The sequence below is a fragment of the Heteronotia binoei genome, chromosome 3 (assembly GCF_032191835.1).
Source record: "Heteronotia binoei isolate CCM8104 ecotype False Entrance Well chromosome 3, APGP_CSIRO_Hbin_v1, whole genome shotgun sequence".
Classification (NCBI taxonomy): Eukaryota; Metazoa; Chordata; class Lepidosauria; order Squamata; family Gekkonidae; genus Heteronotia; species Heteronotia binoei.
In genome coordinates this window covers 81585803-81609189 of record NC_083225.1, presented here as the reverse complement: position 1 = coordinate 81609189, position 23387 = coordinate 81585803, and the positions used below count along the sequence as shown (strand labels likewise).

Below are 23387 nucleotides of genomic sequence, written 5' to 3'. Positions count from 1 at the left end.
TATCCCTCCAATAACTTTTTAAGTACTCTCAGCCGAATGGAGCTGGGACCCTTTTTCAGTCTGTGGAAGGTTACCCCCGCCCCCTGCTCACTTAGTGCCTTGTCTTGGCTTTGGTACAGGCTGAAAATCCCACACACAATGGGCACTTGTGCTTAAATTTACAAGCTTTCCTTGAGCAAATGCCCTGGGACGTAAATTCCCAACATAACTGTAACGTACTCAGACGGGAGATGCAAGTAGGGCACCATTCTTTATTGGGAGCACGTTGCAAGAGAGAGAACACGCGGGCCGGGTCCCGCTTATGTACAATCCCCGGCACAGCCTACTGTACAGGACGGCCAATCCTGGCCTGTTAGACTTCCCGCCACAGCTGGTGATTGGCAGGGGATTCCGTGCCCTACGCTGGAGCGCCTGGGACAGCCCAGTCGCCTCTGCGCATGGCGCGTTTGGCTGACGATACACTACACCCCTCCCCCCCTGGTTAATGTATATAGTCCTTGAGATAAGCGGGAGGTCGGCGCTCCCTGGTAAATCATCTTAGGGGTCCTGTTGGGGAGGCGCGGCTCCTGCTGCCAGAGGTTCTGCAGGCGGTGGTGCGGCCAGAGGCTGCTGGTCTGGTTCCGTGGGTTTTTCTGGCTCTGCCGGCCCGGGCGCTTCGTGCGCCGGTATACTGGGAGTTGGGGTGGCCTCCTCTGGTCGACCCCTGGGTGGCTCTTCCCCGGGTCTCGCCTCTTCTATGTCCGCTGGTTCTTCCGGTAGTGTGCGGCGGCGTAGTTGGTCTATGTGCCGCCGTACGACCTGGCCCCCTTCGGTTGATATATCGTAGTGGCGGGACCCCGTGACCCTGAGCACTCGGCCCGCCACCCATTCAGGGCCCCTAGCATAGTTCCGGGCATATACCGGATCGCCTGCAAAGAAACCCCGGGCCGCGTCCCGGACCTTGGGGTTCCCACGAATGTCTGAAGCCCTGTCGGGGTGCAGCCTGTCCAGCCGGGTTATGAGCTTGCGCCCCATGAGGAGTTCCTCCGGGCTCACCCCCGTGACAGGGTTGTAATCACCCGGTTGTCGAACAGGAAAGCCGCTAGTCGGTGTTCCCAATCCCCCTGTACGATCCGGCTGAGGGCTTCTTTTGTGGTGCGCACCATGCGCTCTGCCTGGCCGTTGGTGGCCGGATGGAACGGGGCGGACCTTATATGTTTGATCAGGTACCTCTGGAGAAACGCCTGGAATTCCCCAGAGGTGAAGGCCGCCCCGTTGTCCGAGACTATAGTGTCTGGGATGCTGTGGGTGCATAATGCCCTGCGCAGTGCCCGGATGGCGGAGGCTGAGGACGTGGATGCTACGGGGAAGACCTCCAGCCATTTGGTGTAGGCGTCCACGATTATCAGGAAGACCTGCCCCTGGAATGGCCCCGCGAAATCAACGTGAAGTCTCGACCACGGCTTCCTGGAGGACTCCCACCGTGTGGCGGGGGCGATGGGAGGTTCGGGCCGCGACTCCTGGCATGCCTGGCACCTTCGAACCCAGCTCTCGATCTCCCCGTCCATCCCCGGCCACCATACATAGCTTCTGGCTAAGGCCTTCATTCGGACTATGCCGGGGTGGGTCTCATGTAGGGACTCCAGAACGCGCTTTTGTAGCGGGGGTGGAACCACCACCCTACTTCCCCATAAAAGGCACCCTTTGTGGGCTGCTAGTTCCTCCCTCCTGGTTTTATATGGTTTGAATTCTTCCCCCATGTTCCCTTCTGGCCACCCCCTCACCACCCAGTCGAGCACCCGTGCCAGTGTCTTGTGTTTCTGGGTGGCCTTGGCGACCTCCGCTGCGTGGAGGGGTTGCTCCGGGAGGCTCTCCACTAGCATGATATGGTGCGCGGGGGCGGGATCTGGACCCACTTCAGGTAGCGGCAAACGGCTGAGCGCGTCCGCGTGGCCCATTGACTTGCCTGCTCGGTGGACCAGTGTGTACATGTAGGAATTTAGGAACTGGTTCCACCTCAGTACCCTCTGGGACAGTATTTGTGGGGTTTGGCAGTCCGGCACTAGCAGACCCAAGAGCGGCTTGTGGTCGGTGGCGATTGTGAACCTCCGCCCATAAAGGTAATTGTTGAACTTGTGTACCCCCGCTACTATGGCCAGAGCCTCTTTATCGATCTGAGCGTAATTGCGCTCTGCCGGCGTTAGCGTGCGGGAGTAATAGGCTACTGGCACCTCCCTCCCGTCCGGGAGTTGGTGCCCCAGAACGGGGCCCACCCTGTATGGCGATGCGTCGCAAGCCAGTATGACCGGAAGGCGCTCATCAAAGTGGTGGAGCACCGCATTTGAGACCAGCGTGTCTTTAACCGCCTGGAACGCGGCGGTTTGGCGTTTGCCCCATACCCAAGGGGCGTGTTTGTCTAGCAGCCGGTGTAGGGGTTCTGCCAAGGCTGCCTTGTGTGGGAGGAATGTGTGATAAAAATTTAGCAGCCCCAAGAAACTTTGGAGTTCTGCTTTGCACGTGGGGGCCGGGGCTTGTACAATGGCTCGTGTTTTTTCTTCCGTCGGGTGGATTCCTGCTGCGTCTACCGCGAACCCTAGGAACTCTACCCAAGGAACCCCCAGTAAGCACTTCTCCCGCTTGACTTTGAGCCTCGCAGACTGGAACCGGCGGAGCACTTCTCTGAGGCAGTTGTTGAATTCTCCCGGGTCCGGGGCGGCGATCAAAACATCATCGAAAAACGGTTGGACTCCGGGGATTCCTTTAAGGAGAGCGTCCATTATGCTTTGGAAAATCCCTGGAGCCACGCTCACCCCGAACTGTAGCCTCCGCACCCTGAAAGCCCCCCTGTGTGTGACAATGGCTTGGGCCTCTGCCGTTTTTTCATCCACCGCGAGCTGCTGGTAGGCCTGTGCCAGGTCCAGCTTCCTGAAGATCTTTGACCCTGCTAGGGCGGCCAGAACGTGGCTCACCACCTGTACTAGGTACGGATTGTCTTGAAGTGCCCTGTTTATGGTGCACTTATAGTCAGCACAGATCCGCACCTCCCTGTTAGGCTTGACCGGTGTGACTATAGGGGTCTCCCACGTGGCGTAGTCTACTGGCTCCAGTACCCCTTGGGCCGTTAGCCGGTCCAATTCAGCCTCTATCTTGGGCTTGAGGGCGAAAGGAACCCTTCTGGCCTTATGCCTGATTGGTCGGACTGTAGGGTCCAGCGGTAGGGAGATGGCCGGCCCCTTGTAGCTCCCCAGGGACCCATCGAACACGTCGGGGAACTCGCGGCATACCTCCCCGAACCCACTGGTGGATAGGATTTGCCCCACCCCTTCCAGCCGTATTCCCAGGGGTTTGAACCACGCCAGACCTAGCAGGGTGGTAAGCTGGCGCTTGACCACCAGGATGTCCAACGGCCCCCTAAAGGACCCCCGCTCGACATGCACCCGGGCCCACCCCGCGACCTGCACCGGGTTCTTCTGAAAGTCTCTTAGAACAAAGTCCGCCGGTCTTGTCTGAAACCGCTGCCCAGGACACAAATTCCTCAGGGTCTCCTCCGATATAATGGAAATGGAGGAGCCCGAGTCCACCTCCATTTGGCATGGGGCTCCCTCTATTAGGACCGCCATTTGGTTTTTTTAGGGACGCTCAGGGGCAAGTTCAGTACCTGCAAGGTCGTGGATAATGTGGAGTGGAACTCCGCGGACTCTTGGTGGGTGGTCGGCCTCTGGCGGCTGGGCCTGGTCCGGCAGGCCCTCGCGATGTGGCCGGTCTTCCCGCAGCTCCGGCAGTCCCAGGTCCGGTACTGGCAGTCCCATCTGTCGTGGGGGTCGCCGCAGCTGGTGCACTTGGGGGCTAGAGATCTCTCCGACGCTGGGGGACGTTCCGGCGCTCGGGGCTGCAGGGATGCTCGGTTGGGTGGCCCGGCTGGGCGGCGCAGCTGATAGGCTTCTCCCTCCTCCGGGCGGTCGGGGTCCAGCTCCTCGTGGTGGACGGCATCCGTGCGGGCCTTGGGAAAGGTCCTCGAAGTCTTTTCAAACGCCACAGCTTCGCTGAAGGCGCTCTGGAGGGTGAGCTCTTCCTTGGCGAAGAGCTTCTGCTGGAGCCTCTCGTCGCGGAGGCCCCACGTGAAGCGATCGGCCAGGGTCTCCTCTAGCTGAGGAAAGTTGCAGTTCCCGGCGATCCTGCGTAGGGCCGCCAGGTAGTCGGCGGCCGATTCTCCCGCAGCCTGGTCCCTTCTGTGGAACAGGAACCGGCGGGCCACCCGCGACGGCTGCGGCAAAAAGTGGCCGGTGAGGAGTCTGCTGACTTCCACGAAGGACTTCTCCGTGAGGCGGGGGGGGGGGGCCGAGAGACCTTTGGCGATCTCGAATGTGGCCGCCCCGCAGACGCTCAGGAGAACGTCCCTCTTCATACTGTCCTCCGTGACTTTGTTGGCCCTCAGGTAGCATTCGACCTGTTCCAAGTAGGACTCCCAGGCCTCTGGATTCGCGGGGTCGAACGGCTCAACGTGACCGGTGTTTCCGCCCTGGTTGGCCATGATGGCTGTGGCGGCGGTTGTGGCCTGGTTGTGCCCTTGGTCTCGACGTAGCTGATGAGGCTAGAATCCCATCCTCGTCGCCACTGTAACGTACTCAGATGGGAGACGCAAGTAGGGCAACATTCTTTATTGGGAGCACGTTGCAAGAGAGAGAACACGCGGGCCGGGTCCCGCTTATGCACAATCCCTGGTACAGCCTACTGTACAGGACAGGCCAATCCTCGCCTGTTAGACTTCCCACCACAGCTGGTGATTGGCGGGGGATTCCGTGCCCTACGCTGGAGCGCCTGGGACAGCCCAGTCGCCTCTGCGCATGGCGCGTTTGGCTGACAATACACTACAATAACAGTCAGGGTTGAACCAACTGGCCCGCTACTGCGCGGGCTCCTGACGTGCTCTGCAGCTTGTGCTAGGTGACCACTGTCCGCCCGATCACCTGCATTGGGTTTAGCAGGAGACATCAGCTGAAGCCAGAACTGCTGATTTCTCTGATTCCAAGGAAGGGCCGGGTTGATCGCAGCCCGCATTCGGAAGGCCTCATCATACTGCATCCAGGCTGCACCGACAAAGTCAGTGTATGCCCAGTAAACGATATCACAGTATTGAAACAAAGGCACTGCTCTGAAAAGCTGCGCCTTTGTGATAACCCCAGCATAAATAAAAAAATCTGGCAACCAATTAGCCCAGGTCCTATCCACCTTCCTGCGTTTCAGTTTCTCTTTCTCCTCATCAAGGTCCTCCTTCTCCTTCTTTTCCAATTCCCTATATAGCAGGCTAAATACATCCACGTATTCGCCTCATAAAATCTTTTTCCGTGTAGCAGGTGTCAAATGGTCACCCAGTGGCATCACTGTATCTCCAAAGGGGAGAGCTGGAAACGGCACCGACCCATAAGAATTGGGCAAATAGCCCCATGCCGTCCACTGATCATTAGGCCATCCTGATTGCTGTGGCATCATCATCTGCCCACCCCATGGGAGAATGCCCTGTACTCCTTGCCCAGGGGCTCCTTGCGCCGGTGTCACCACTGGGACCCCAACTTGGGACTGTACAACCCCACCTAATCCAACCTGACTTGCGCCTTGCTGAGAAGGGGCCCCTACCGCCCACGTTGGAGCCTGCTGACTTGGATATACCCAAGGCACCCCTTGCCCTAAAAATGGAGAAGTGACACCTCTCCCACCGGTGTAGAAGAGGAACCCCACATACTCCAAGGCCATGACTGAACTTGTTGAGGCTGCAAATACTTACCCTCACCAGGTGGTGGTGCAACCACCACCGCAACTGGTGCAGACTGTGCAGGCCACTCCAGCTCACCAATCAACTCCGGGACTTCCACCCCTCCATCAGACTCCACATCCGTATCCGGCTCCACTCCCTGTGTTCGTTCTGCCGGCTGTTCCATGCCACCACTGCCTTTCTGTAATGCAGAAAGTCATGTGAGTACCTCTTGCTTGAAGGACAGCTTACGTGACTGCCCCGTGACCCTGGAACACCCAGAGCCCACTGTAGAGCCCCTTTCACATTCAAGGGCCCCAAGTTGATCCATAATTGCACGCCGCATCCGAGCAGAGACCTTGGCACGATCAATGTCCTTGTCTGTACGCACCCTCTTCCTCTGAAGCCTAGCAGGTTGCTTGCCCTTAGGCGCTCTCTGTCCCTTCTTAGGCCCCATCTCCCCGACTAAAATTTATATACTGCCCTCCTTCCGGCACCTTCTAAATGGGGTTATCCCACGATCAAACCGGCTACCTTCCGGCGCCACAGGGACTGCCCAACCAACAATGTGCCTCTGCACCACTGAACCTCTCCACAGTAACAATGATAAAAGGAGGGGGGAGGGTAACTACAATACCCTTCACCAAACACCCCCTCTGCAGATCTATCACTCTCCCTTCTCCACAAACACTGCTCCTGAACCGTGTCCTGATGTGGAGGGGGGTGGAATGAACTGGCTGGGAGGGGGGGTAGTAAGCAGGGCGCACACCCACAGCCACTGGGCCCACTTATGCCAAACCCCCAATTCTCCCCTGCCTGAATAATGCCCACCTTGGGCCGTCACAAAGAAGCCTCCTCCCAAGAGCGGCCCACCCCCGTCCAGGCTCTTCCCCCTGAACAAGCCAGCCACCAGCCGCCTGATGCGCTGACAGTCCCCCGAAGCCACTTCAAGCCGCCGCCACTTCTAGCCGCCCAGCTACTCGACTCCAGCCAGGCACACGTGCTGCTGCCAACCGAGAGCCGAAAAGAACTGTGCCACTCAGGGTGGGGTCAGGACTCTTATAGTCCCGATGCACCACCCCAACAGATTTCCCGGATGCCTGGGAAACCTCTCAGTCTCCGCCTCCCCCAAGGAGGCAAACGCGCCCCCCATGGCCTATGGCCACTGTTGTGGCACTGCCATAGATGGGGTGAATAAGCATAGACACCTTCAAGTGGGAACTGGATAAACATATAGAACAAAGATCCATAAGTAGCTATTCGCCACAGTGTATAGATGGAATACTATGTCTGGGGCAGTGATTCTCTGTATTCCTGGTGTTTGGGGGCAATAGAGTTGGAGTACTTCAGGAGTTATGGCCCTGCTAGCAGACGTGATGGCATCTGAGTTCTGGCCACTTTGTGACACAAAGTGTTCAGCTGGTTTGGCCATTGTCCTGATCCAACACGGCTTCTCTTATGTTATTATGTTCTTAATGCTTTCTTGGGAAGAACTAGTTATTCAATACAGGCCACTCTCCAAAGTATAATTTCAAATGCCACATATAAGAATTGTCCTACAATTTCAGAAGTGGGGAAATGGTTACAATAAGACTTAACTGAATAATTTGGAATGAATATCTGAATGTTGAATTTGACTTGTTATCAAGTCGATGCACATGTGGCTAGGGGAAAAGCAGGACTAAGAAATGGAAAATGTGAATTGAGCAATTATCATTATTTGCTGCAACTGGAGTCATTTATTTCATAAGGAAAACTCCCTGACGCTGGGAAAGCACATAATGAGCCTATTCTTATTGAAATAAGCTTATTTATTAGGTATTTTTCAGTGCAGCCCAAGGATTCAGCCATTTATGCACAAATTTAAAAATGGGCTCATGCATGAAGATCAAACCAATTTCTTTCATGGGCACTAAGGAGTTGGTTAATGCGATTCTGTTGGTGAAATCAATTAATTCACGAGACATGGAGCTTAATGAACTAACTTTAATGTAAAGTCTTGCACCCATAGTTTCACTTGTTTGAATGAGGCCACTATCACACAAAAATGGGAAGATCTTAGTTATTTTATCTAAGGAACAATTCCTGAAAAAGTCCTTTGCGGTCCAGTTTTTCTGCTTACAATAATGAATTGCATGTGAAATTATGCATGGTTGTATAGCATGTTAGGAACACTGCTCTTTAAGGGGACAAACATAAAATAATTTAAAGAAATGTACCACTGTACATTGTTTGGAAAAATGATTCATATCAAGCTGAGCTTATCAAACCCATAATGATCCCACAGTACCAGAACTTATGGGCACCCAAGGAAGTTGATGGATGATAGCTTTAGGACAAAGGAATACATGTTTACATTTAACTTCTGAATACCAGTGCTAGAAAGCTGCATCAAGAAGGTCATGACTCATGTAGGTGGCCTTTCAGAGCAATTGGTTAGCCTCAGTGTGAATCAGGGTGCTGGGCAAGAGGTAGACCATTGATCTGATCTACTAGGGCAAACCTAATAAATTATATTCAGCATTTCCTCATATTCAGTCATTGTCAGAGGTCCTGTAAAACTATTAAATCCTTTTACTAACCCATAGACTCCGAGAATAAGAATGGGTTTTGCTAGATTTTTAAAGAAACTTTTCAAATAGACAAGGGATTTCCACTATTTTGAACTCTCTTTCAGCCAGTCACACTGTGCTTTTACCAGCTGATGGAAGGGGTTATTGCTGATGCAGTAGAGTTGATGTCTGCTGCTGCACTTGGCATTCAGGCAGAAGTCTGTTCTGCAGCCAGTGTAACAAACTGTTACCAGATCAGGGTTATGAAAACCAAATACTTCAAAGAAGAATAAGCACTAAAATTGAGATAGATAGATAGATAGATAGATAGATAGATAGATAGATAGATAGATAGATAGATAGATAGATAGATAGATAGATAGATAGATAGATAGATAGATAGATAGATAGATAGATAGATAGATAGATAGATAGCAGGAACTCATTTGCATATTATACCACACACCCTGGTGCCAAGCCAGCTGTAACTGCGTTCCTGCTCAAAAAAAGCCCTGTGTGTGTGTCTCTCGTCTTCGCTTCGCGAACGAAGATTTAAGAAGGGTGCAATAGTCCACGTCTGCTGCAGGCTCGCTGGTGGCTGACAAGACCAATGTGGGACAGGCAAGTCCGGCCGCAGCGGCTGCAGGGAAAAGTCTGATTTAGGGCTGGCGCCGTAGCAGTGCGATTCTTTCTCAATCTTCTTTTGTCCTCAAGTCCAGCTATGCGTGCGTTTTCAAAGGAAGAGACAGCCTGGTGGATGGTGTGCCTCCATGCTTTGCGATCTGAGGCTAGGTCAGACCACTGGTGATGGTTGATGTGACAGGTGCTAAAGGATTTCTTCAAGGAGTCCTTGTACCTCTTCTTTGGTGCCCCTCTATTTCGATGGCCGGTGGAGAGTTCGCCATACAGGGCAATCTTGGGAAGGCGGTGGTTTTCCATCCTAGAAATATGCCCTGCCCAGCGCAGCTGCGTCTTCAACAGCAGTACCTCGATGCTGGTAACCTCCGCCCGCTTGAGGACTTCAGTGTTGGTCACAAAGTCACTCCAGTGGATGTTGAGGATGGTGCGAAGGCAGCGCTGATGAAAGCGCTCAAGAAGTCGCAGGTGATGACGGTATAAAACCCACGATTCGGAGCCGTAGATGAGGGTTGTAATCACAACCGCTTTGTAAACATTGATCTTTGTGCCTTTTTTCAGATGCTTGTTGCTCCACACTCTTTTGTGCAGTCGGCCAAATGCACGGTTTGCCTTTGCCAGCCTGTTGTCAATCTCCTTGTCGATCTTGGCATCTGAGGAGATGATGCACCCCAGGTAGCTGAACTGCTGGACTGTCTTCAGAACTGATTCACCCACAGTGATGCAGGGAGGGTGATAACCTTCCTGGGGTGCAGGCTGGTGGAGAACTTCTGTCTTCTTCAGACTAACTTCTAGGCCGAATAGCTTGGCAGCCTCTGCAAAGCAGGACGTCATATGCTGCAGAGCTGATACCGAGTGGGAGACAAGTGCAGCATCATCAGCAAACAGTAGCTCTCGGATAAGTTTTTCCATTGTCTTGGAGTGGGCCTTTAGTCGCCTCAGGTTGAACAGGCTGCCATCGGTGCGATAGCAGATGTAGACACCATCGTCATCATCTAGATCTACTGCGGCTCTTTGAAGCATCATGCTAAAGAAGATCGTAAAGAGAGTTGGCGCGAGAATGCAGCCTTGCTTTACATCTGTGCCTATTGGGAAGGGCTCCGAGAGGTCGTTGCAGTGTCTGACTTGGCCTCGCTGGTCTTCGTGTAGCTGGATGATCATGCTGAGGAACCTTGGGGGACATCCTAAACGTTCCAAGATTTGCCACAGGCCTTTCCTGCTAACGGTATCGAAAGCTTTGGTAAGGTCGACAAAAGTCACATACAGAGCCTTGTTCTGTTCCCTGCATTTCTCTTGGAGCTGCCTGAGAACAAATACCATGTCGGTGGTGCTCCTGTTAGCTCTGAAGCCGCACTGGCTCTCTGGGAGGAGTTCTTCTGCAATGGTGGGCACCAGTCTGTTCAGGAGTATTCTGGCAAGGATTTTGCCTGCGATGGAGAGCAGGGTTATCCCCCGGTAGTTGGAGCAGTCTGACTTTTCCCCTTTGTTCTTGTATAGGGTGATGATGATTGCATCACGAAAGTCCTGTGGTAATTTGCCTTGTTCCCAGCAGGTGACAAGTACTTTGTGAAGTGAGCTATGTAGTACTGTGCCCCCATGCTTCCAGATCTCTGGTGGAATTCCATCAACTCCTGCTGCCTTGCCACTTTTCAGTTGCTTGATGGCTTTAACAGTCTCTTCTAGGGTGGGGATCTCATCCAACTCTGTTTTCACTGGTTGAAGTGGGGTGAGGTGGATTGCTGAATCTTGAACTACGCGGTTGGCACTGAAGAGAACCTGAAAATACTCCGACCACCGATTCAGTATGGATGCCTTGTCTGTGAGGAGCACTTGGCCGTCTGCACTATGCAAGGGACTCTGAGCCTGATATGATGGACCATATACTGCCTTCAGGGCTTCGTAGAACCCTCTTAAATCACCAGTGTCTGCACACAGCTGGGTTCTCTCTGCAAGCTTGGTCCACCACTCGTTCTGAATGTCTCGAAGCTTGCGCTGGAGGTTGCTACATGCAGCGCGAAAGGTTGCTTTTTTCCCAGGACAGGAGGGCTGAGCAAGATGTGCTTGGTAGGCAGATCTCTTTTTTGCCAGTAATTCTTGGATCTCTTGATTGTTCTCATCAAACCAGTCCTTGTTCTTCCTTGTGGAGAACCCGAGGACTTCTTCAGAGATCTGCAGGACGGTAGTTTTTAGGTGTTCCCAGAGTGCTTCTGGAGAAGGGTCTGTGGGGCAACTGGGGTCCTCAATTCTTGACTGGAGTTTTGCCTGGAAGGCAGCTCTAACTTCGGCTGACTGGAGGCGGCCAACCTGAAACTTCCTCTGAGGGATACCTCCTCTCCTGGGTGTGGGTTTAAAGTGAAGACGGAGATTGCAGCGTACAAGACGATGATCCGTATGACATTCTGCGCTGGGCATTACTCGGGTGTGTAAGACATCTCAAAGGTCTCTCTGGCGCACCAGAATGTAGTCGATAAGGTGCCAATGCTTGGACCGTGGGTGCATCCAGGTTGTCTTCAGACTGTTCTTCTGCTGGAAGATAATGTTGGTGATGGTGAGCTGGTGCTCCATGCAGAATTCTAGCAGGAGGCGCCCGTTGTCATTGCAGTTGCCAATGCCGTGTTTGCCAAGTACTCCTTTCCAGGCTTCCGAGTCTTTACCTACTCTGGCATTGAAGTCGCCAAGGATGATCACCTTGTCCTCTGTAGGGGTCTTCCGTACGAGGTTGCGTAGATCAGCATAGAACTTGTTCTTTTCTGCAGGATCTGCTTGAAGGGTTGGGGCATACACACTGAAGAGTGTTGCATGCTGCTTGTTTTGAAGTGGGAGGCGCATGGACATGATGCGATCTGAGTGACCTGTTGGCAGGTTTTCGAGTTTGGAGGCAATGGAGTTCCTGACCATGAAGCCAACGCCAGAAAGGCGGCTCTCAGCCTTTGACTTAACCGACCAGTAGAGGGTATAGCCAGCACCGTGTTCTTGAAGACTACCTTCCTCAGGGAAACGGACCTCACTGAGAGCTGCTATGTCGATATTCAACCTGAGAAGTTCGTGGGCAACTAGAGCAGAGCGTCGTTCAGGGCGACCACTGCCTACTGTGTCAAGCATGGTTCTGATGTTCCAACACGCAAGCTTTAGTTTTTGCACACTTTGTGAGGCAGGTGCATGCCTTTTCTTTGTTGTTATTTTTCGACCGCAAGTAAGGATGCCCGTTGACCGCGGCTAGCCAACTGGGGTGGGGGAGACGAGCTTTGTTTAGGCCACCTTTTCTAGGCCCCTCTCCGTGTGGAGCAAGCAGTGCTGTCCCTAGATAAGGCTGCTTGGTCGTTCAGGGTGCTGCCGAAAAATGCTTTCGTCTCCGGGTTAGCATCAGGCGACCAATACCCTGAACCGCCTACATGCAGGATCGGGACTGCGGCTTCCAGTGGCACCTTCCACCTGCCGTTTCGCCCCTTGCCCATCGCTGCAGGACTTGATGCGTTGTTGGTTGTGTATGTGGATATGCCCTTCAGGCCTGCGCAGAGGAATTTTTTAGGTGAAGCGCAGTGTGCGCGGTACTGGCTCCACCCTTTCACCTGGGGGTCATCTGCCATGGCCCAGTAAGCCGGGACGCCGGCAGCGAGTCCTCCAGGTGGTAGGAGTTACATTAACGAGCTCTATCTGCCCGGGTTTGATGTTAGAGTTTTCCTTCTCTTAGGCTGGCGAGGTTGGTGGGCCCAGCCTGCCCATCCGGTTATACCACCGGACAATTCGGCCGCACCATGACGTAGCAAACTCTGTGAAAACGGGGGGGACCAGCGAGAAGGTGTTGCTACGGATGCAGTAATGCAGGAGAGGCCATTGCAGTGACCATCTGCCAGGCATAGCCAGACAGTGACCACGCGGCATTCACTACACTGGGAGAGGAGAGGCTATGTATTGCGCATACACTTTCCCTGGGGGGGTAGGATTCCCAGAGGGAGCCCACCCCCCACCCCACCCCCTGTGTGTGTGTATGTATGTAACATTTATACACAATTGTATCTTTCTATAGAATGCACAAAAGGAGTGCACAAACTAACAGAGAAGGAACTGAGTTCAAAATATAATTGTATTTCTGTTACATACTTATAATCCTTTTTCTGAATGCCTCAGTTTTATTTAGGTCATTGTCAAGCTTTTGGTTTATCTGTGAAGCTCTGTGCACTTCTTCAGGAATATTTTGTAAATAAATGGAATTTGTTTCATGAAGAGGAAAGTATTCACCAGCTTAAGTATAAACTGATTTTTATGACTAGAAGAAATTATCAAACGTTATTTTCCCCCTCTTGTTATATATGGGCAGTCTAACACTTATCGTTCCTGACATATTTTTTCTAATCCTTTTTACTGACTTTGAACAGCTACAGATGTGATCATTATAAAGCACCTGTTCTTGCAAAAAGTGCCGCTGCTTTTTATCATAACATTGTTACTTACTACATGCCATTATAAGACAAGGAAAACACAGCATCTTAGTGGTTCCTCATATGTTTGAAATGACATAGTAAGTGTGCTTTTACAGTTTATGTTCTAAAAAGAAATGATGTGTTCAATTACTGTGTGATAGTCTGTATGGAACTAGGTCAAAGGAAAATTCCAGTGCATGCTTGAGCAAAGCTTAAGGTGTATTGATCTATTGTCTAAGTGAATGCTTCAGATCTCATTTCACATGGATCTTCTAACCATTTTTCTCATCATTTTATGCTGAGATACGGATACCAAATGGCTTCCTTCAATCATTGTGTATTCTATTTAAATCAGTCTGAGCATACAGTAGAGGCTTGATTAATTCTCAACTGCTGCTTCCATGTATTTTGTAGAAAAAAAGTTTTACTGAGACCTGATGTAGTGTGTATCCATATATCTGAGAATAAAACATCAAGCAACAAATAGAACTCAGTGTGAAGCAGCTGGAAAGGAAACACTTTGCAAAGAGAGAGAAAAAAACTCATTTGGAACACACATTTCACTATTCAACTGACAACATATGTGAGCAGTTTACCATAATTCCAGTTGTGGCGTGGAGATAGATACAGTTGTGGCAAGACAGTAGATAATGGAAAAGAAAAGAGAAGATAAATTAGAGATTTTAGATTTGAGTCAATTAATGTTTTAAAGACAAGGCACAATAGTGTCCAAAAAACTTTATGCAATATTTATTTTGTTCTGTTAAAATGATTCTCACATCAGAAAGCAGTATCTGCTGCATTTAATTATTTTTTGATGAGGCAAATAAGTTGATCTTTTGGGAACTGGGTTGCAGGTAGAACTTCAGAAGAGAACACTGTTGGGTAATTATTGCTCTGAGGCTGAGGGAAAAACACCATGTTATTGCCATTCCCAACAATGTGTACAACCATGTCATAACTGATGCATGCCTTATGGTGCTGGATTACCCAACAGACAGATTAAGTGTGTGTTTAGGACACCAGAAAAGCAGAGGCACCAACAAATAAGATTTTTTAAATGAATTTGATATTTAAAAAAAAAAAAAAAGCATCAAAGTAGTCATCATAGGGGAAAATCAGAACTTTGCCTTCCAGTATACTCCAGTACACACATTCAAACTTTTTCTGTTCTCTTTTTAATACTTATCCCCATCTTATCCCTTTTTATTACTTATCCCCATACAGTGATCATGGGAGATTTCAATTACCCGGACATCTGTTGGAAATCCAACTCTGCTAAAAATGAAAGGGCAAATAGATTCCTTACTTGTCTTGCTGACAACTTCCTTTTCCAGAAAGTGAAGAAGGAAACAAGGGAATCTGCTATCTTGGATTTGATTCTCACCAACAAGGAAGAATTAATTGAAGAAGTGGAAATAGTGGGCACCCTGACTTTGTGATTTTGGAATTTACAGTCTTAGGGAAGGGAAAAGCTATACGTAATCAGACTTATAGGTTAGACTTCAGGAAGGCAAACTTTAATAAACTTAGAACTACACTGAGTAAATACGTAGGAGGAAGAGAGTTCAAGAGGGGTGGGAGCTTCTTAAAAGCAAAATACTGAAAGTGCAATCACAGACAATTCCTATGAGAAGAAAAAATGGGAAAAACCTAAAGAAGCCGAGTTGGCTCAATAAACAACTCTCTAAAGATTTGAGAAATAAAAAAGACTCCTTTAGGAATTGGAAGGAGGGCTTTATAACCAAGGAGGAATATAAAGAGATCACCAGTGCTTGTAGAGAAAAAGTCAGGGAAGCTAAAGCTCAATATGAGCTTAGGCTGGCCAATGATGCTTAAAACAACAAAAGGTTCTTTTCTTATGTTCAAAGTAAGAAAAAGAACAAGGACATGGTAGACCCATTGCGAGGGCAGGAAAGTGAAATTGTAACAGGTAATGAAGAGAGGGCGGAACTGCTCAATTCCTACTTTTCCTCAGTCTTTTCTTCTGAGGGAAACAGTGCTCAACATGGCAAAAACAGAACATTTAATGAGGGTATGATGTTCCAACCTAGGATCAGAATAGGGGTAGTACATAAGCACCTAGTTTCTTTAAATGAAACTAAGTCCTCAGGGCCAGATGAATTGCATCCAAAAGAACTTTGGGATGTAATTTCTGAGCCTCTGGCTATTATTTTTGAGAATTCTTGGAGAACAGGAGAGGTGCCGGAAGCTTGGAGGCGGGAGAATGTTGTCCCTATCTTCAAGAAGGGGAAAAAGGAGGATCTGGGTAACTGCCGATCCATCAGCTTGATGGCTATCCCTGGAAAAGTTTTAGAGCAAATCAAATAGTCCTGGAACATTTAGAAAGGATGGCTGTGATTACTAAGAGCCAGCATGGTTTTCTCAAGAACAAGTCATGTCAAACTAACCTGATCTCTTTTTTTGAGAAAGTGACTACTTTGCTGGATCAGGGAAATGCTGTAGACATTGTTTATCTTGATTTCAGTAAGGCTTTTGATAAGGTTTTACGTACTATCCTTGTTGACAAGTTGGTAAAATGTGGTTTGGATCCTGTTACCTTTAGGTGGATCTGTAATTGGTTGACAGATCACACCCAAAGAGTGCTTGTGAATGGTTTCTCATCCTCTTGGAGAGGAGTGACAAGTGGAGTGCCTCAAGGATCTGTTCTGGGGCCTGTTTTGTTCAACAAATTTATAAATGATTTGGATGAAGGAATAGAGGGAATGCTTATTAAATTTGAAGATGATACTAAATTGGGAGGGGTTGCAAATACAGTAGAAGACGGAAACAGGATATAGGATGACCTAGACAGGCTGGAAAACTGGGCTAAAACCAATAAAATACATTTTAACAGTGAGAAATGTAAAGTTCTGCATTTAGGTAGGAAAAATCCAATGCATGGTTATAGGATGAGGGAGACTTGTCTTAGCAGTAGTATGTGTGAAAAGGATCTAGGGGTCTTAGTGGATAACATGAATCAACAGTGGGATGTGGTGGCTAAAAAGGCAAATGCAGTTTTGGGCTGTATCAACAGAAGTATAGTGTCCAGATCACGTGAAGTGATGGTATCGCTTTACTCTCCTCTGGTAAGACCTCACCTGAGTATTGTGTTCAGTTTTGGGCACCACATTTTAAGAAGGATATAGACAAGCTAGAATGGGTCCATAGGAGGGTGACAAAGATGGTGAAGAGTCTGGAGACCAAGTCCTAAGAAGAAAGTTTGAAGGAACTAGGCATTTTTAGCCTGGAGAGGAGGCGGCTGAGAGGTGATACGATCACCATCTTCAAGTACTTGAAGGGCTGTCATATAGAGGATGGTGTGGAATTGTTTTCTGTAGCCCCAGAAGATAGGGCACTGCACAAATTATAATGTCCAAGAAAAATAACTGGATTTGAAAAGATTTGTAGACCTCTGTCAATCATTAGCAGACTCCTTTTACATTTTGAGAAATGATTTCAAAATATATGAAGACCTATCAAAAGATACCTTGCTCTATTACCAACTACAAAGGAGCCCAGTCCCACAAGTGAATCAGGAAAAAACCAAACAAATGATGACAGTGCACCAGAAGCAGTGTTGAATCTTAGAAACAAATTTAACGTACCTTCTTAATACACTATAATTGATAACATTTGAAGTTCATACAAAGAGAAGTGAAGCATACAAAGAAGAACAAGTAGATTTTCTTTTCTGAACAATATGGACTTATCTGATGAACAGTATTCACAAGGTTCCCAAATGCTAGTTGACTCATTTTCTATTAATTTGAACATAAATCTCAGTGGAGAACTACATCACTTCCACTGTTAAATGCATACAAAGTTTGAAATAGGACATATGAAATGCAGTCCCACTGCTCTTGATTATACAATAGTGAAAGATAGAATACCATCTGTATTATCAAGTGTAAGGTTCACACTATATATTTTTTCTAACATTTATGATTACTAACTGCTCCATAGAACGCATTTTTCTGAGCTGGAAAGAATGGACAACCCCCAGAAAACAACAGTGTGTCAGGATAGACTAGATTAACTTCCCCTACCATCTATGGAAGCACACATGCTTTGTTGAGTCAATGACTGATTTTGCACTCAGCTTACCCCGCGGTCACGTTCCTCTTCTCTACGCAGCGTCTGTCAGATTTCCCACTGTCTGCGCCGAAGTTACAGGAAGCTTTACGGCTTTCGCGCAGCAAACAGAAACCGCTAAAACCAGTTTCTGTTTGCTGCGCGACAGCCACGACACTTCCTGTAACTGCGGCGCAGATAGTGGGAAATCCGACGGACGCTGCGCAGAGAAGAGTAACGTGACCACGGGGTAAACTGAGTGCGAAATTGGTCAACTTTAATGAATTTATCTACTTTGCAGTCAGAACATCTAGAAAGAACTAGTTTAATTTAAGCGTACATGTAAGTTTTGTGTCATTTCAAAATATATATATATATAATGTAACAATTTAGATTTGTTTTCATTTTGAATTACATATTGGGGGAGACTATAATCATAGGGCCTCTAATCTTAATCCAGCACTGATTCCTTCCAATATCTGCAGCACAATAAGACAATGTTATGGATATCATGTCCCCTCACATATTGATGCAGTATTTGTTAGACATGTTGCAAATTGACCACATTATACTACCTTGCCTTTCCAATGCAGAAGAAAGACTTGAAATAAGATGTTAGAAACTCCAAGTCATTGATACAGAGCAATCTCTCCCTTTGAGACCATGGATGCCTGGTAGAATGTAAACCTTAACACGTACCCAACCCTACTTAGAGATATCTGATGTTATAGGTTCATAAGGGAGATGGGCAAAAGACATTCTGTGATATAGACTAAGGAGAGGAATGAACCTGCACACAACCCTAAATTCCTCACAAAAACTGTGGGTTATGGTTCATGAACCAAAGTTTGTGCCTATCCCTTCCCATGACCTTCTGTGTGTGTGTTTTGGGTTTGTGGGGCTTGTGGTGGAAAGCAGGGGGGAGTGAGAGGGATCACTAAAATGGCTTGTATCCATTCCTCCTTAACAGCGGGGCTGTTGCATCCATCAGCTGTTAGGCTGAAATAGATGCAAGCCATTTCAGTAATCTCTTTTGTTCCCCAGCCCACTTTCAAGAGATCACTTTTATGTGATCAGTTGTAGGATCTGTTTGGCAAGTCCAGTTTGAATCAGACTGCCTAGCAGAGCCCCAGTCAACCTTGCAAGGAGAGTAGTTCCCACAGGATTAGCTTCCTTGCAGACTCTGTTGGGAAGTCTGGTTTGAACCAGACTGACCAAAAGAGCTCCAGCCCAGCCTGTGGGGAGAGTTCTGGAATGACTGAACTCACTGCTTGGACTTCACTTGCATGTGGTGCACCTTACAAAAGCCATTTAAAGGGACATTCCCTTTAAATGGCTTTTGCAAGACACACCATGCACAACTGAAGTCCAAGCAGTGAGTTTACCTGGAAGAGAGTGAAGTTGCCTTTTGGTCTTCACTTGCATGCAGTGCTCCGTGCAAAAGCCATTTAATAGGAACATCTCTCATGCCATATGAGAGTGATGTCCAAGCAGTGAGTTTATGTGGCCACAAACCTCATAAAATGAACAGTAACCAGGGGGTTGGGCTCAAGAAGATTTGTGATTTGTGCACCCCAATGAGCCATGAAGCAAAACAAACCTCTATTTTTCTATGATCTGACAATCTTGCAACAGTTGCAGTTGAATTCTGGCTGATACAAAGCCACTATAGAACAGCACTATCAAAGAGATCAAAGAGTCCCTGAACCCAGGCATTTGGATGACAGAATGACTGATCAATGTAGATGCCAACTGGACGAGTGTGGCTCTCCCAAGTGGCACATATCCTCCAGCATCTGCAGAGTCAAGCACTGACCTGATAAACTGTAGGTCCTTTGTAAAATGGATGTAGGTCCGTGGCAATGAGAGAAGGAGGGGAAAACTGATCCCTGAAAACTGAATCCCAAATGAACAAAAGAGTATAACTCAAACAGAAATATATTTTCAATTGAAAATGAAAATGAACACACACACATCTCAGTGAAAGAGAACTGACTTTACTTTTTTAAAAAAAAAAATCCTATTGTAAATCACTTATGCTTTTGCCTGATGCAATATGCATGTGCATATGTATGTCCCATAAACTGCAGTCTGAAGTTCTGATCAGATGGAGAGTTGAAATCTTGCAGAAGGAAACTGGAAACTTGAGTGCCAATGTTGAAAGAGTGCACAAATTAATTCAAATTGTAGGAACACCTGATCAATCTTATGCTTTGACACCTTAAGTCTCCAGTGCTTTCTCATCACAAGGAATCTAAACCTTGTTCTCATGCCCCCAATGCTCTAAAATGCTCAGAATACACAATAGTACTAGGTTTTATGGGGCCTTCTTTCAAAAGGGTAGGATAGCATTCATTTTTGCTACTTTTATATGTTCTTGCTAATTGTTAATCAATATTTAACATATCAGAAAGAAAAGCAGTAACCTGTGTCATATGTCCATTCTACTCATCTTTCAAATTTGGTCAACAAAAAGAGATCTAAATCTGTTTTTTCATTGAAATCAAAAGTACAGCAGAAACAAAGAACTTTGTCTAGTGAAAAACCCATTTCACCTTTGCAACCATAAGTAGAAAATGAAATCTGTAGCTGTTCAGATGAAAGAAAGTTAATATAGAAAATCAAATTATTCAATATCTTCTTAAGTCCATAAACCAAGCCTGGTATTATTTCAGAATATATTGTCTTGAATCTCTACAGCCAGTTTTAAAAGAACACCAAAAAATTATTTCACAGTTTATATAGTACCTAGGAGTATTCTCTGAAGTTGTCTAATTTCATCCTGTTTCTTTCTCCTTAATGTTTTTTGGGGTTGTTTTTTTTTTTTTTAAATCTGCCCTGTTGACTTGTGTCTGTTCAGTGTTGTCAAGTCACTTCCTATTTACGATGACCCTATGAATTAATCTACTTTCAGCTTTCCTCATTGTCCAACTTCAAACCTATATACAGTAATGGAGAATACTATAGTATGAATTATCTTTATATTGGTCATTAGTGGCCATGTCCTTACACAAGGATCTTTGTAAGCTCCTTTATGGCTGCCCTTCCCAGTCTCAAACTCATTTGGATTTCTTGGTTTTAGTCCCTCTTTTGGTTGATGATTGAGCCAAAGAATAGACTATCATCCACAATTTCAATTTCTTCATTGTCAGTATTACAGTTGTATAATTCCTTGGTCGCCATTACTTTTGTCTTCTTAATGTTCAACTGTAATCCTGCCTTGGCACTTTCAACTTTACCCTCCATCAGTAGTTGTTCACTATCAGTAGTCTTCACTGTTTTCTGCCAGTAGTGCTCTCATCTGCGTATTTCAAATTGTTAACGTTCCTTCCACCAATTTTCACTGCGTCATCTATCTACTTCTAATCCAGCTTTCCTTATATGTTCTGTATATAGATAAAAGAGTCAGTGAGATAGAATACATCCTTGTATTATACCTTTTGCCAATTGAAAATCATTCTGTTTCTCAACATTCTGTCCTAACAGTAGCCTCTTGTCCAGAGTACAGGTTGCACATCAAAGCAATTAGATGCACCCTTTCTTTTAAAACTAACTATAGTTATTCATGAGCATACAATCAAAAGTGTTACTATAATCTATGAAACTGACTTGAATCTCACTTAAAGAGTTGTAATTGAATTAAGGGGATGAGACAATTCCAATAGCTGACACGTTACAGCGTCTGTAGAGACTGTAGGCGGACTTCTCTAGTCCTTTTTTATCCTTTCTCAGTTTTGATCCTCCAACATGGTGTATGAGTAGCATTGTACTATTTTTCTGCTAATTGCTATCTCTAATCTTAATAGTGGTTTAGTAAGACAAAGAGTAATAATAGGCTCCTATGTAACAAAGTATAACCAAGCACTGGTGCTGGAAACAGAAAGATACTCAGATGCTGGTTTGCACATATCATGGGTTTGGGCTGTTTGTTAGTTCAAACACTTTATATGTTTCCTTACACAGGTTTATCAAACAGAAATTGCACCTCTTAAAGAGAATGTGAACAACGTTAATGACCAAGCTCATCAATTTACCTCATCTGAGATCCAGCTGTCCCCATATATGCTGAAACGGCTAGAAGACTTGAACACTAGATGGAAACTCCTACAGGTAATTTTGCATACCTGAAATGTATTGCTGGTGATTGTTGCTTGGATTTTTGTTATTCTCCTAAGGAAAAGAAATAGGCAAAGAGAAAATAAAAGTCTGGGACTTGTTTTAAAAATAGTAAAGAGTTTTCTTCATGTTTTTGTGTGTGTCCAAACAGTACTGTACTTTAAAGGAGTGGTATCAAAACTTTTGATGTAAGTAATAGTCAGTATATTCTCATACATGTGATTGGAACAACTGTTTTAGATAATGTGGTGTCATAGGCCCAGGTATGATTCCATTTGCTCTCAAAATCTATTGATTTGTGATACATTTCTTCTGAAAGTTTTTTACTGCATGTAGAAGACTGAGGGTAGATTTTGCTTTTACTACTCAAGTCCATTCTTTGTTAAACAACTCCTAGGGACATTAATTTCAAACACTACCCTTTACAAGAGTTTAATGACTCATTCCACAATGCTTGCAATAAGATCACATCTGTGTAATCAGATCCAAAATTACAAAGTATTATATTCATTGTGGTCACTAGCAGAGTTTGATCAAGCTATTAAGTTTATAAAAAAGGTAGTTTTGATACCACTCCTTTAAAGTACAGTACTGTTTGGGAAAATGAAATTTTCCTCATGAAATAAAAGGAACCTCAAACAGAAGTAAAAATAAAATTTAGAATAAAGAAAAGTAGTTTAAACAGGCCTTAAAGACCCAACAACTTTGCATTCTAAGAACCACAGATCAGAGCTCTACTCATAAGATTAGATCCAGTGAGTCAGCAGAGTACTTCTTTCTCTGGCTTCTTTTCCCCCAAGTAAACTATAATTCATCCCCAAACTTCTGTCTGAGAATTAAGAAAGCCTGAAGCAAAGTGTGCTACAGAACAGAGCACTGCAATGGCAATAAGTAATCAAGCAGTGGAGGTGGAGATTTTAGAACAAATGGGGCAGTCCCCCACCAAGTCAGTTTCCCTGGAGAAAATGGCTGCTTTGTAAGGTGGATTCAATGGCATCGTATCCTGCTCCCATCCCACCCCAAACCCTGTCCTTCTCAGGCTCCACTCCCCAAATCTCCAGATGTTTCCTAACCCCAGCTGACAACCCTATATCAGCCCCCTCCTTTCTTCCTCCTTACTGTCTTTGGTGTAGTGGTTAAGTGCGCGGACTCTTATCTGGGAGAACCGGGTTTGATTCCCCACTCCTCCACTTGCACCTGCTGGAATGGCCTTGGGTCTACCATAGCTCTGGCAGAGGTTGTCCTTGAAAGGGCAGCTGCTGTGGGAGTCCTCTCCAGCCCCACCCACCTCACAGGGTGTCTGTTGTGGGGGAGGAAGGTAAAGGAGATTGTGAGCCGCTCTGAGACTCTTCGGAGTGGAGGGCGGGATATAAATCCAATATCATCATCATCATCATCATCATCATCATCATCTTCTTCTTCTTCTTCTTCTTCTTCTTCTTCTTCTTCTTCTTCTTCTTCTTCTTCTTCTTCTTCTTCTTCTTCTTCTTCTTCTTCTTCTTCTTCTTCTTCTTCTTCTTCTTCTTCTTCTTCTTCTTCTTCTTCTTCTTCTTCTTCTTCTTCTTCTTCTTCCTCCTCCTCCTCCTTACTGTCTTTACCAAGCATTCCAGGGGGTGGCACACTAAGCTAAGTCTGTCTTGTCTCTGTTTAAATCAACACTGCATGCAAACAAGTATCTTCCAGCAGAGGACTATTTAAGGGAGGCCCATTCACACCAGTAAATTAGTTTGTCAAGTAGGGGTAGGGAGCCTTCTTGGGGCTTCCTCTGAGCCCCTAGTTGGTCAGTGGATTAATATGAATCCATTGACCAGTCTTGTCAATGTTTCTTTTTCCCAGAAGAAGGAAAGGGAAGAAGAAAAA

At 46.8% G+C, this 23387-nt stretch overlaps 1 protein-coding gene across 4 annotated transcripts in view; it reads left to right on the top strand.

Moving 5' to 3' along the window:
* The window catches only part of DMD (dystrophin), a 1885017-nt gene that overhangs the window by 1575140 nt on the left and 286490 nt on the right, over positions 1-23387 (top strand). For all 4 annotated transcript variants that reach the window (XM_060234097.1, XM_060234096.1, XM_060234099.1 and 1 more), the window contains one exon: positions 21375-21521. In XM_060234097.1, coding sequence (XP_060090080.1) covers positions 21375-21521 — 147 coding nt within the window. The remainder of the gene's footprint in view (positions 1-21374; positions 21522-23387) is intronic.